The 12822-nt window shown below is 35.8% G+C and overlaps 1 protein-coding gene across 2 annotated transcripts in view; it reads right to left on the minus strand.

Annotated features, from left to right (window-relative positions):
* LOC117411545 (zinc transporter 6-like) overlaps positions 1-12822 on the minus strand; it is a 49326-nt gene that overhangs the window by 23422 nt on the left and 13082 nt on the right. For both annotated transcript variants that reach the window (XM_059025519.1, XM_034019185.3), the window contains exons 6-10: positions 3117-3159; positions 2657-2722; positions 2384-2464; positions 1521-1556; positions 346-440 (exon numbers count right to left, since the gene is read on the minus strand). In XM_059025519.1, coding sequence (XP_058881502.1) covers positions 346-440; positions 1521-1556; positions 2384-2464; positions 2657-2722; positions 3117-3159 — 321 coding nt within the window. The remainder of the gene's footprint in view (positions 1-345; positions 441-1520; positions 1557-2383; positions 2465-2656; positions 2723-3116; positions 3160-12822) is intronic.

Raw genomic sequence — 12822 nt, forward strand, 5'->3', positions numbered from 1 at the left:
TATATTCACGACAGAGATATGCCTGCGTTACTGCTTTTTTCAAACGATCAATATAGTTTCCAGCTTTGTTGCAACATAAAATGATTTTCGTTTCGGAGGCATAGATACACAGCGCACACTTTTTATTAAGACAAAAGAGTTGTGTCTCTAATGTAGTCTTACCATCTGTTCTCTCTCAAGCATGCAAATAATGATATGCCATCACTAAAGTGTGAAAAAATACAAAAGGGAACCTAAATGCCCTTTAAACCCACTTAGGGCTAGAATATTACGGCACAAATTATAGGTAAATTACGTATTTCCCTTTTTTTCCTATTTGAGCTGGTATTAAAAAGGGCCACCTACCTTCTGATACATAGACAAATGGCTTGTTCTTCACAGACAACATGGTTAGTAAGTTAAAACATAACGCCACAAAAGTCCCAACTAGGAGACGACCCCTACAGATAAAAAATACAAAACAAAAACAATAAGATTAATTTGTAAAAGATTTTGTAGGAAATGTATCTAAGAAATTTGCAACTGCATGAAATAAAATAAGGGGGAGATTTTTTGTTTTGTTTAACCAACTTCAGCATTGCTGGAAATATGCAGTGTAAAAAAGATGGTTCAGAGACCCTCCATTTATTCAGAAACAGCACCTACTAACGGATAAAGATAGACCTTGTTTGTCTGAAATTGACTACATTTAATGTATACACAAATAAAATCTTTACAGTAAACATTGTTTTGTTTTCATAAAAGCGGAACAGTAAACGAGAATGAGCATTTCATCATCTTCTGTGTTGAATACTGTTTTCCTAATACCAGTCAGATTACATTGATATGTAGGTTTCCAGTGTTAAGTTTCTCAAAAAAGTAATTTGTGGTACTTGATCTAATTTCAAATTTAAACTGATTTCTCCTCTTGCATCTAAAGCCGACAGTAAATACAATCATTTGCTGTTCAACAATTCATAATAACAATTTCCAATACAACACCCCAAGCAAAGCAGAAATTATTCGCTAAAATCCTGTTTAGAAAGAGATCAAGAAAATTAGAAAGCCACAGGCCAGTAAGAGCATGAAAGAGATTAGTTCCTGATGGAGGGGCAGATTTCACACTCGATGCTGTGATGACATACTTTCTACCAGATCAGTCTGCTTGGCAACGTTGTACTGTAGCTCTACTGCCTTTACACAATCACACTGAACAATTAAATATAAAAAATGCATTACACACTACAGCAGATGAACTACAATACAACTCAAGTGCATGTTAACCTTTTACCATACTTAAAAATAATGATCACAACACCTGAAAATAAGCTGTACAAAAAAAAGTCAAAAATGTCACACTAATCTGTTGCGGTTAAATCAGACACACGTCAATAATATATTGTTCTGGCCTTCCATCAATGCTGAAACAAAACCTAAAACAGAATCAACTAAGGGAGAATGTCTGTGTCAAAAATGTCAGGTTTATCTGCTGTGGTTAACTCTAACAGAAAACAAACCCGTAAATGAGATCTTATACTTACGTATGTATCTCCGGCTGCTCCATAAAACGTTCCACACTAAGAAAAAAATATAAGTTATTTGATTATTACCCACATGAAGTTTTTTGCTGCTGTTGTTTGTTTCAATGACATAATGGGGCCTATATACAGTCATGAGTCCAATAAAACAATTAACATTATAAAACCAGTAAGGAATTTCTCTGAACAATAATTTACCAAGTTGTTTCTTGCTAATGGTATACCATTAAAATGGATCTATTCCTTTCAGAACATTTGCTATTGCACTCATTCCTATATATGGCTCATAAAAGTTATTAGTATATTATGCATTTTTATTGCATAATTATTTTACCTTTTTTTTTTTTTTAAAGAAACAAGTTCAAAATTAGACTTAAATTTAAAGAATTCTTTGATAACTCAGTGAGATATTCTGAGCTTAAGGCCAAAGTTCTATTTAAAAGTCAGTACTTGGGCGGTCTTGTGTAATTAGAGCAGACACTGGCTGTAAACTGGAATCTGAAATCCTCAGACTTAATACCATGAATTGTTTGCAGTAACTTTAAAGGGTATTTTATACTAATGTTTACACTTCTTTCTTGTCTGATCTGCTACCCTTTGCATTTTTTTTTAATCATTCATGTCCCACCTCCATTTGTACTGGTAATCGCTCAAAAGCAGTGTGACATTAACCACATTATACCTCACTGTGAATTGTCCTACAAGTAAACTTGCTCATTCACACAAATTCCAGCTCCATTGCTGTGAGTAACAACTGTGTTTCTACATCTCTGAAATATAGACATGCATTGTTCAAAATTGTATGTGGATACATTTGCTAGGTGGACTGCTGCTGTTCAATCAAAGAAAACAACCTGCATTACTACCTTTCTTTTAGGATGAACAGGGCTCCAAGCTGGGCCAGCACAGTTGAAGCAAACACCGCAAGGACTTCGAACCTCTCAAATCTGCAATTTAAGCATCAGAAATGGGGAAGTGCTGGGTTTGTTAAACCTTATCATGTTAAACAATAGCCAGGACACCACAAGCATATGGAAATTGAACAGGTAAAATGCACAATGGTACAGTGTTAAGTTTGGTAACGCTAATGTGTATTTATACATTCACATGCTCTACTGGTGAATACAAACACAACATACCCAAAAGAGTAAACTGGGCTGGATTTCTTCATAGTCACCCATGAACTTATTAGACACGTTATCAAGCTGGTGTGGAAACAAGGAAATGTCAATGTTAATAAACTTGTAATTCAGCAACCTACTGTACAGTATAAAAACACAAGATCACAAAAAATTCTCCATGGTTCTTAGATTTAAAAAAACCAAAAAACAGAAGTGTATTCAAACACTGCAGACCAATGGCTTAAGAAATACTGTACTGGGGTAGCGCACTGGATTTGGAACAGGTATGTAGAGCAGACAGAGAGGAAGTGTCCAGGTTCTGGGTGTGTGTTAATTACTACAATTGACATCAACATTTAAAATTACAGTCAGAATTGTTTTGTTACCACAGCAAACTGTAAAAAAATTCCAGGACGAGGAAGAGGATGAACAAAAGGGTGAAAAAAAATACACATGTATTTGTTAAATTCAAACTTACCTGAAAAGGTCAAATATTGTTAAATATGTGTAAGCTGTTAAGGCTGTAAAAGAAAGGTAAATAATGGTCAGAACTGAAATTATATACCACATTATTCATTTAATACCACCAATATGCATTATATAGTTTATTCCATAATCTCATGTTTTATTTACTGTGCTACACAGTGTATACTGTATATCAGGGGCAGCAGTGTGGAGTAGTGGTTAGGGCTCTGGACTCTTGAACGGAGGTTTTGTGGGTTCAATCCCAGGTGGGGGACACTGCTGCTGTACTAGATTGCTCCAGTAAAAACCCAACTGTATAAATGGGTAACTGTATGTAAAAATAATGTGATGTCTTGTAACAATTGTAAGTCGCCCTTGATAAGGGTGTCTGCTAAGAAATAAATAAATAAATAAATAAATAAATAAAATTAATTAATAATAATAATAAGAAGAAGAAGTTAACGTATATTTGGTAGCATTTTGCTACCCAAAACTCTTAATTTGCTACTAGTATTTTTATGCAGTAGCTTTTTATGATACCTTACAGAGCAATATATTATGATTATTATTTATTTCTTAGCAGACGCCATTATCCAGGGCGACTTATAGTCGTAAATTCTGCCACACAAGCACACACTAACAGAAGCAGCTGAAGAGGAAACTGGTGGTGCCACGCAGAAATGTGACACAGGCCATGTTTATTCTCTAACCTTGTGGGCATGATGTCATCAAGAATGCAAACAGAATAAAGCAAGGTCAACGGTGCTCACCAAAAACGCTCCTATAAAAACTGTGTCTCCTTAAAGAAGTTGCCTCAAATGGATACTGTCCATTCACTCTCTACTGTAACCCTGCCTTGCAGCGTTGTTATAGTAACTCCATATAGCTATCTGAGTTGCAAGGCAGAAGAGACTAGGATAGATGTATCATAATGTGTGTCTTCTGTTTCAATTTCAAATCCAATCATTTATAATAAGTATGTCCAATTTTAAAATTAAAGCCATAGCTAATTTTAGTTATTAACAACAAATAGGTGATTATTTTAGAAGACGAACAGTGCTGATAAAAATTGAAAGGCTGACTGGGGACTGGCCCCTGAACATATACACACTCAGTCATTAAAGTGTTCTAAGTCTGCAGTCTTGTCTGCACACACTACCTCTTGCCAGCTGCTTTCAGTGTTTGGCAGCTGTCACTTTTACACATGTGGGAAAACCACCTTTTTATATATACTGGTACAAAACGTATCCTCCATATCATTACAGTCCTTTCTGATAAAGTTTTTAAAATTACTTATCAAAATAATACTGGTCAGTTTTCACTAAAACCTTTATTCTTGTGGAACGCACAAGAAATTATATACAATCCAGCAATTTCCTGAAATCAGATGTACTTGGATGAGAGATTTCTCAGTATATCTTCAACAACTTTAAGGATTTCCAGACAATGATTGTTATTTTAGGGAGTTTGAAATAAATAAGTGACCAAGGAACAACCAGGCTTTCTACAGTATTCTTACACAACATAAACAGGGAATTCAATAAATAGGATTTCCTTCACCACCTATAAATTATTAAATTAATGTGATTGCTGTCCTGCAGTAAGTTGCAAAGATACAATGCAAAGTAATGCCAAATGTACTCATTAATTGGGCAGTGGTATTTTAAAAGGGAGTTAAGAAGATTTCTATAAAATCCCCACCAGAAAAAACCCTGTAGGAAAAGTACAGTGTGTACCAATTTGCTAGGAACAGTGCAATGTGTACAAATTTGCTAAACATGAGCTGCCTCTTGATCTGCTTTGGCATTCGCAAGTGCTGTCAGGACACACAATCAACAGACAAATGAGTTAATCCTTTGAATACATAATCCAAAACCGTATTGGTAAGTAAGCGAGTCAGCCAGCAACTTTAGTCCAGAATAGAAGCTTCTATTTCGGTCAGCCAGAAAAACTGCTTGAAAAACCAAACAAATAAATGCAATCAAGCTTTCAGCAGTGTTTCATACATATGAAAAATGTACATGTCATGTATTTGAATTGTAATCACATTTTTTAATCCCTGGGCAATCAGCATTTAATGTTTACTGCATAATGCTTTCTAAACAAAGTACACTTTGTCCATAGAGAATGGAAAAGATCCCTGAGGGACAGAGACAGATTATGCAATATAGAAGAAAAAAAATCATGGGTGAATATATTTACTGTGCAAGAGAATGAAGTTAAACTGAAATAAGACATCAGGAAGGTACTATTTTCCTCGCAAGTAAGATATGGATCTGGGTAAGGATCGTACTAGCTCGATCTGTATGTAAAATTAACTCCAAATGTTTCTTGTACATCATTTTAATACCCACTATTATATTTTGTTAATTATGTCACGTCAATATTTCCAATACAATTTTATAGTACATAAAAATTTAAAAAAACACAAAACATTTCCTGCTGCATATACACTGCTGTGCAAAAGTCTTAGACATGTTGCATTTTTCTGCTGTGATGCATTATAAGCATCAACAATTTACTCAAAGCCTCCACTAGTGTTTTCTACTATTATAACAACCTTGACATTGAGTGAAATAGCTCGCATCACTTGATTTTCAAAGTGTGGTATCTGAAGCATAATCAACAAGTACAGAGAAACATCATCTGTAATTGACAAACCCAGGACTAGAAGACCCAAAAAGCTGTCTAACAAGGATGAGCAATACTTGAAGATAATATCCTTAAGGAATAGAAAGAAGACATGCATTGAATTGACAACAGAACTGGCAGAAAGCACAGGTGTCGTCCATCCATCCACAGTCCAAAGCACCTTTGACCATTGTTCCATATTCCAATTTCTGTGTTCTTGTGCATATTTTAGCCTTTTAGTCTTGGTCCCCTTTCTTAAGAGGTATTCTTACTGCAACACATCCTTTAAGTCCTGATTTCAAGAGTGACCTTCATATCTGTGCGCTCTGCCAGTTCTGTTGTCAATTCAACGCTTGTCTTCCTTCTATTCCTTAAGGATATTATCTTCAAGTATTGCTCGTCCTTGTTAGACAGCTTTTTGGGTCTTCCAGTTAGTTGTTAGTTACAGATGATGTTTCTCTGTACTTGTTGATTATGCAGAAAAATGCAACATGTCTAAGACTTTTGCACATAAGTGTATGTCTTGATTTACAATAGATTTGCATTGCAGCGTAATTTGTTTTCACACATCACTTTTAATCAACTCTGTAAGACAGACACAGCTGTCACTGGTTGAGCTTGCCAAGCCATTTACAGAAACGCTGCTCCTCCTTGAGCAACATACTGTACTTTGCTTCCATGGTGTGGCATAGCTTGGAAACATGTTCAGTATTAAATGTAGAAACATTGATCAAGTATAATGGCACATCTGGAAAATAACTTTTTTCCTTGTCTTTTTCACAACAAGCTACCTCTATCAATACATTTACAATGATCTAATTAAAATCATGTTAAAAAGCAATTTAGTAGTTGTCCATAACCTTAAATCTATCAACATGTAGGTCTATACTAAATTTAAGGATCATATTGAAACCAACCACATTTAAAAATCAGAATATCATTAGTTTTATACACTGCCAATCCAATGAATACTAGAGACAATGCAAGAAAAGATCAAAGTTGAGTTTGTCATTTTTCTACCTATTTAGCAGTCCTACTCTGTAACTAACAATAATAATAAAGTTTAGAAAGAAAGAAAGAAAGAAAGAAAGAAAAAGAAGCTCTGCTTCTTTACTGCTTCTGGACGAGACACATCCATTGTACTGGCAAGTCCGGCATATATTAAGATGTTACTGAGACTGATTAACTTGGGAACAGGGGTAGCAGGAGCACTTTGATTAAAGTAAGTAGAAGTACACAAGGCGCTCATTTTAAACAAAGTCTTGCATCATAATTAGTACGGGGCAAGATTTACAACTAAGTCTTGAAGCAGTCTTGTGCACTTCTAAAAGATATGAAAAAAAAGTAAAAGTGCTTCCTGAACATGAGAAGGAGAGAGAAAAAAATGCATTGCCTTGTAATATATAAGCATATTAAGGTCAGTTGTGTATGTTTACAGAACAGATCAATCAAGATAAAAGAAACAAGTGCAATCAAGGTAAATGAAACCAGCTTTTTAGTTTAATTTTTAATGGTGCCTGCAGAACACAAGACAAACATTGAGCCACTTAACTCTCTCAATTTATCTGTGCCATTCTATTTCCAGCCCAGGGGAGCAGATCCATTTCTTGCTTTACATGTAGCTGCAGGCTGGTTACCAGGGAATAAGCAAAGTTAAAGGGGCCTGTCCTCTTCCTGTTTATCTACAGGGTATATGTTTCATTCCCTGTCCCATGCCTGCTGTGCACCCATTAGAACAGAGCAGAAACGTTCGATTTCAGATCAAGGCATTCAAGCCAGCTTTCATATTTCAGGGAAGAGATTTGCAAACTACAGCATTCTGCTGCCATTGCTTTATGAAACACATATCGACCAATCCGGCTCGGGTGTCTTCAAATGCTGCATATTAAAAACAGAAATCTTCAATATGTAAACTAAAAGCTTTATTGACTGAAAACAAGAATCCACCTGGCAGGCCCTTGCATGGAAATTTAAGACTTTAAAAGGAAACGCTACTTTGCTACAGCTAGAGCCCAAGCTGACATTAGTGGCTTAAGGCTCAGGTTGGTAAAAAGAGCTGCCTCATAAATCTTCCCACATTAGGCCCTCTCCAGACATGCAGACAGATTGGGCTATCATAACATGGCACCATGTTCTGTCACTTAAGCTGTGGAGGTTGCATATTTCAACTGCAATTTCACATATTTTTCACAGCATTATTCAACAGCTAAACTGTAAATTCTGTACAGCAAATGATGATTCATATTCCACGTGTACTGTTTTAAGAGCACAAATGAGCATGCTTTATTAATTTATTTACATTTAACTCTTAGTAGGAGCCACAAGTTCAAACAAAACCACAGAAGGATTGTAATAGCACTAGGGAATCAACTGCTCATAAAATTCAGGTAACCACTTCCTTCATTGGCCCAGCCAATCACAAGTTAAAACTCATGAATTAGTAGGCGAGGTAGGTCAATGCACCGAAGAACTTGTGCTAATGAATGTCAAAGTTTAAGCACAACTGGATGATCGAAGTGTGCATCTGTGACTTAACTACAAATACATACCAGTGTCCTGTTTATGGGAAACCACTGTCTGCCAGAGGTAAGAAAAAAAAACAAACAAACATATTGTAGTGCTAAGAACTATATTAGAAAAGCTTTATTAGAAGAGATTTAAAAACTATACAAATTACAGCAGAAATATGTGTGGTTTTGAATGTAATAAATTCAAGGCCTACAGAAATCTTGAAAAAACAATTAACCTCTTGCCAAAAACATAACAAGCTTCTTACAAAACAGCACACGTGAAACCTACCTAGTGAATGGAAGTGCATAAGTAAGATGTATGAAATAATTTCACTAGATACGACCCTGTTAAACTGTGTGAACAAAATTATATCTGTTTCCTAGCTGTCCTCAAGAAATGAAAGATTTAGGTAGGTAGCATATATTGAGCTGTCCCATAGAGAACCTGCCTAATGAAAAGTCTGCCTGATTGGGCAACAATTAATAGAAAGCACTTAAGTAATTTAAAGCCACAGATGGTACAGTAAACCCTAGACTTTAAGTAGCCAAACAGCAATTAATGGATGGAAAGGACAGGTCCCAAAGGAAGCTAAAAAAACTACTCATATTTACATTTCAGCCTGGAGCCGAGGTCACCTTTCCAGCTGGTTAAATCCCCAGATACAGAGTTTTATATTTCAAATATGTTCAATACTGGAGATAAAATGCTTTCCTCAGTTGAGTTAACATATTGAGCAAGACTGTTTCAAATGAAAGATACCCCACAAAAACAAAACACAGCGCACTGTAATTCAGGCTTGTTTTTTTTTATTAAAAAAAAGGCTTATATAATTTACACCACAAATTTGGGTTTCTAAAGATATTATTTAATACACTGCATGGGATCAAATGTAGCCAGACAAAACAATTTCAAAATGCATTGTGTTCCAAGAGAAGAAATTATATTTTAATATTTTTTTATTTAGCCCTGGAGGACTTACAGATTGTTGGCTGCTTGTGTGGGCAAACAAAAATTACACTTGGAAGTGGAAACAAAATGAATGCATCAGCTGCTAGGCTTTCTCCAGGATAATATCTGTGGAGACAACAGCAGCGCTGGTTGTTATCTACATATAGTAGATAACCCATTTTGAGCGTCCCTGAGATACAATAATCATATACAGGTGAGGAAAAACCTGAAAACTCACACGCATCAGAGAGAGAATTTGTTATCCTTGGAGCCATACAGAAGATATGTCCATAGCCCATACAGCAACCACGAATCACTGACTCAGGACAGAAGAGACCTATAAAATATTCTTGAAATCTGCCAGTATGTTCAAATAGGGCCCTTACTACAAGCCTTTTGACATACACTTCTACACAAAACTACCATGTATTATGAGGTTACTTAGTTAAATACAGCAAATGTTACGTACTGCAAACTGCTTGCTTACAATTTGAGACATGCTTTTTATTTAAAAAGGTATGGTGTTTCAGACAGACTTTGTGGACAAACAAATACAGTGGAATGACCCATTTATTATTTGTCAAGACAAGGATAGTGGCTCTATAGAATGACAAACTGATGTCTACCACAAGCTTTGTTACCATGTTTATTTCATTTTAAAGATGCTGAATATACAGCATCTTCTGCATGGCATCTGCGTTCAGCTGGTCACTTAATCTTGCAGCCCTGTGTTTGCTGTATGGAGACAGATAAATATACATGTGTGTGTGTGTGTGTACTACATCACCATTAAGGTTTGCAACTTTACAAAAGACTACAGAGGAAGTTTTAAAAGAAAATTAGGTTTCCCTGTTTTTACTGTCCAGTTCTATAATACTGGTATAACTTTACTTCGTTATTAATTATTCTCTATTCTAAAGCATCACTTACTGTAATTATTTGTGGGTTTGCTTTCTCTTTACAGCTTTGTCTTTGAAAACTAAGCATTTTGGCCGTCAAAACAAGATGCACACCTGATCTGAATCAAATATCGCATGGTCAGGAATGAATACGAGAGAGGCTGTTTGGTGGGTTTCAAACTCAGCCCAGCCGTTGTCTCTCTGTGTGACCCTGAGGGGCATTTGACCTCCTTTTGCTTCAGTTCACCCAGCTGTACAAATGAGCAGACACAGGAGCCCACTGGAAATGAGATGAGGCATTCTCGTTGGGCAATGTTTCAAACACAATATAAATGTGAACAGACAGTTATCAGAGACAATATTTTTTCCTACTGGACCTTTTATCATGGGGGTTTTAAATGGTTATTACTAAACAAACAAACAAACAAACAAACAAACAAACAAACAAATAAATAAATAAATAAATAGGTTAAACTGACCAACCTACACCACAAAACAAAGATTTTGGCTAGGCTATGAAATGGAGGATGACCTACTTGTGTAGTCATAGTGGTAACACTTCACAGGGTTCCAGATTGCGACTAAAACATTTTTGTTCGTTTGTTGCATCTATAATAGATTCGGTATATTGTTTAGAGTCAGGAGTTTGATGATGATTTCATTGCGCAGCAGCTTCCTTAGTTAGATGAGCTGATATCTCTTCAGTCAAAAAAGCAGGCACGGCAATTCAAGACATTACCATAATGAAAAACAGTTAATGTTTTTTACTCAAGCACGGTGAGCTGTTGCAGAGAAAGGGGAGTTTATTTCTAAAAGTGACCATCTGAAGAATGGTGAAAGCAGAAAGCACAGAAATACTTGGGACTGTAATTAGGAAGTTTACACCTTCCATGCCATCAGAAGCCAAAACAATGTGCTACTGAAGTAACTGCTGGGAAAAACACACTACAAAATAAACCATAGGGAATTAAAACATTAATTGTAATGCAGCTTACTTGATTGCAGTAAAAAACCTGCCATTCACTGCTAATGAAAAATAATGGTTTGGAAATATCTAAAATGCATAACAACGTGCTTGCAAAATACCTAAAATGTAACCTTAAGGTACAAGCACAAGTGCCGCATAGATAAAAGTATGCTAGCTTTCTTATTTTTGCAATGAGGTGCATGAAACTGCTTGGATCTGGTCATCCAAATTGTCAGGTTCCTCATGATACTCAAATGTATTTTAAGAAGAAACCACTTGAACAACCGCTCAATTTCTTGTGCACCTTAAGTGGATAAACCTGCTTTCATTGTAGTCATCAGCTGCATAGCTTAAGCCTTCAGCAAAAAGCGTGTACAAACTCAGTTAATGTTTTAGTATCACTTTAGTGTTATAACAAGTTGTTGTATTTTAAGCAGTGAATATGGTAGCAACCAACTTGCTCCAAAAATGGCACCCAACAATTTCATTTGGCAGCCAATTTTTTGGGCCTAGAAGCCATTGGCTCCTAAGGCAAAACGTTTGTTTGGAGCCCAGCTTCTGGGACAGGCAAATTAGATGGGGTTATTTCCTAGCTTTTACTTTTGTCACTCTTTGAACAGGCATGTTAAATGATAGAAATGCATGATGATAAAACAGACCGAAGCATAACATTAAAAGAACATGGTGGTGAAAACATGTTTGTCAACAGTGCTGAATATTTTCCACAGAATATAAAAAGGGCACCTATGTGAGCCACAGAATTTAGACATGAACACATCATGCCCGGATGCATTGGAAATGAAATGGAAGTGTAAACAGTCCGATTGCCCTGATGCATGTACTGTAACATGCTAAATTAGACTCAGGTCAGCCTATTATGCAAACCCACCTGAGGGAAAAAAAATAATACTTTTCCAACTCTAGATTTCTGAATGCCATTTAGTAACACATCACTCAGTGGTTATGGCTTTAGAAGACATAAAAAAGAGTGTTGTAGTGATTGGATTATAAATGTAACAATTACAAAATGCATATTAGACCACTTTAAGCGTACTATACAAACAGTGACCAACTTACTTATAATAAATATTTATTTACAAAACAATACCATTATCTAGTTTTATAGTCAGTCTACCCGCTGAAAAAATAAAACAAAATAAACCCCCCCAAAGTGATCATTACCTATTGTTTCTAGGCCTATTCTTGCAAAGTAAAAAAATAATAAGCTTGACCTTTACATTCTAGCTCCAGTAACCAGTTATTAATGACATGCATCTGAGCTTAAACAACAAATTGACATTTAAAAAACATTCCATTCAAGCGCTATTAATAAAAAGCCTGGGAATTCAAGGAATCCCCCTATGTCCATGGAAAACACACGAGACCACACACAAACGATGGCTATTTATTTAATCTTGAGTAGCATTTGAAAACGATCAGATCGATCTTCTAAATCAGTGCTGCCCAAACCTGGTCCTGGAAAGCCCCTATCCAGCAGGTTTTATAGGTAACCTTTAATCATCAATTTCTTAACACCTGGAACAATTTCATTGTGATCAATTAAGCAGGTGATTTATTAAATGAAGCCATTTAGAGATCATTTTGTACAAAAAATGAACTACCCTTTTCAGCCCTCAATGGCCTGCATTACATGCTGGGAAAATGTCATGACTTATCTGTCTACTGTCATGACTTACTTACGGTGGTACAGCTGAATTATAATTTTAGATAGCTTTGGTTTGTTTAATTTAACAATTCCTGTT

Source organism: Acipenser ruthenus, chromosome 6, assembly GCF_902713425.1.
Source record: "Acipenser ruthenus chromosome 6, fAciRut3.2 maternal haplotype, whole genome shotgun sequence".
Classification (NCBI taxonomy): domain Eukaryota; kingdom Metazoa; phylum Chordata; class Actinopteri; order Acipenseriformes; family Acipenseridae; genus Acipenser; species Acipenser ruthenus.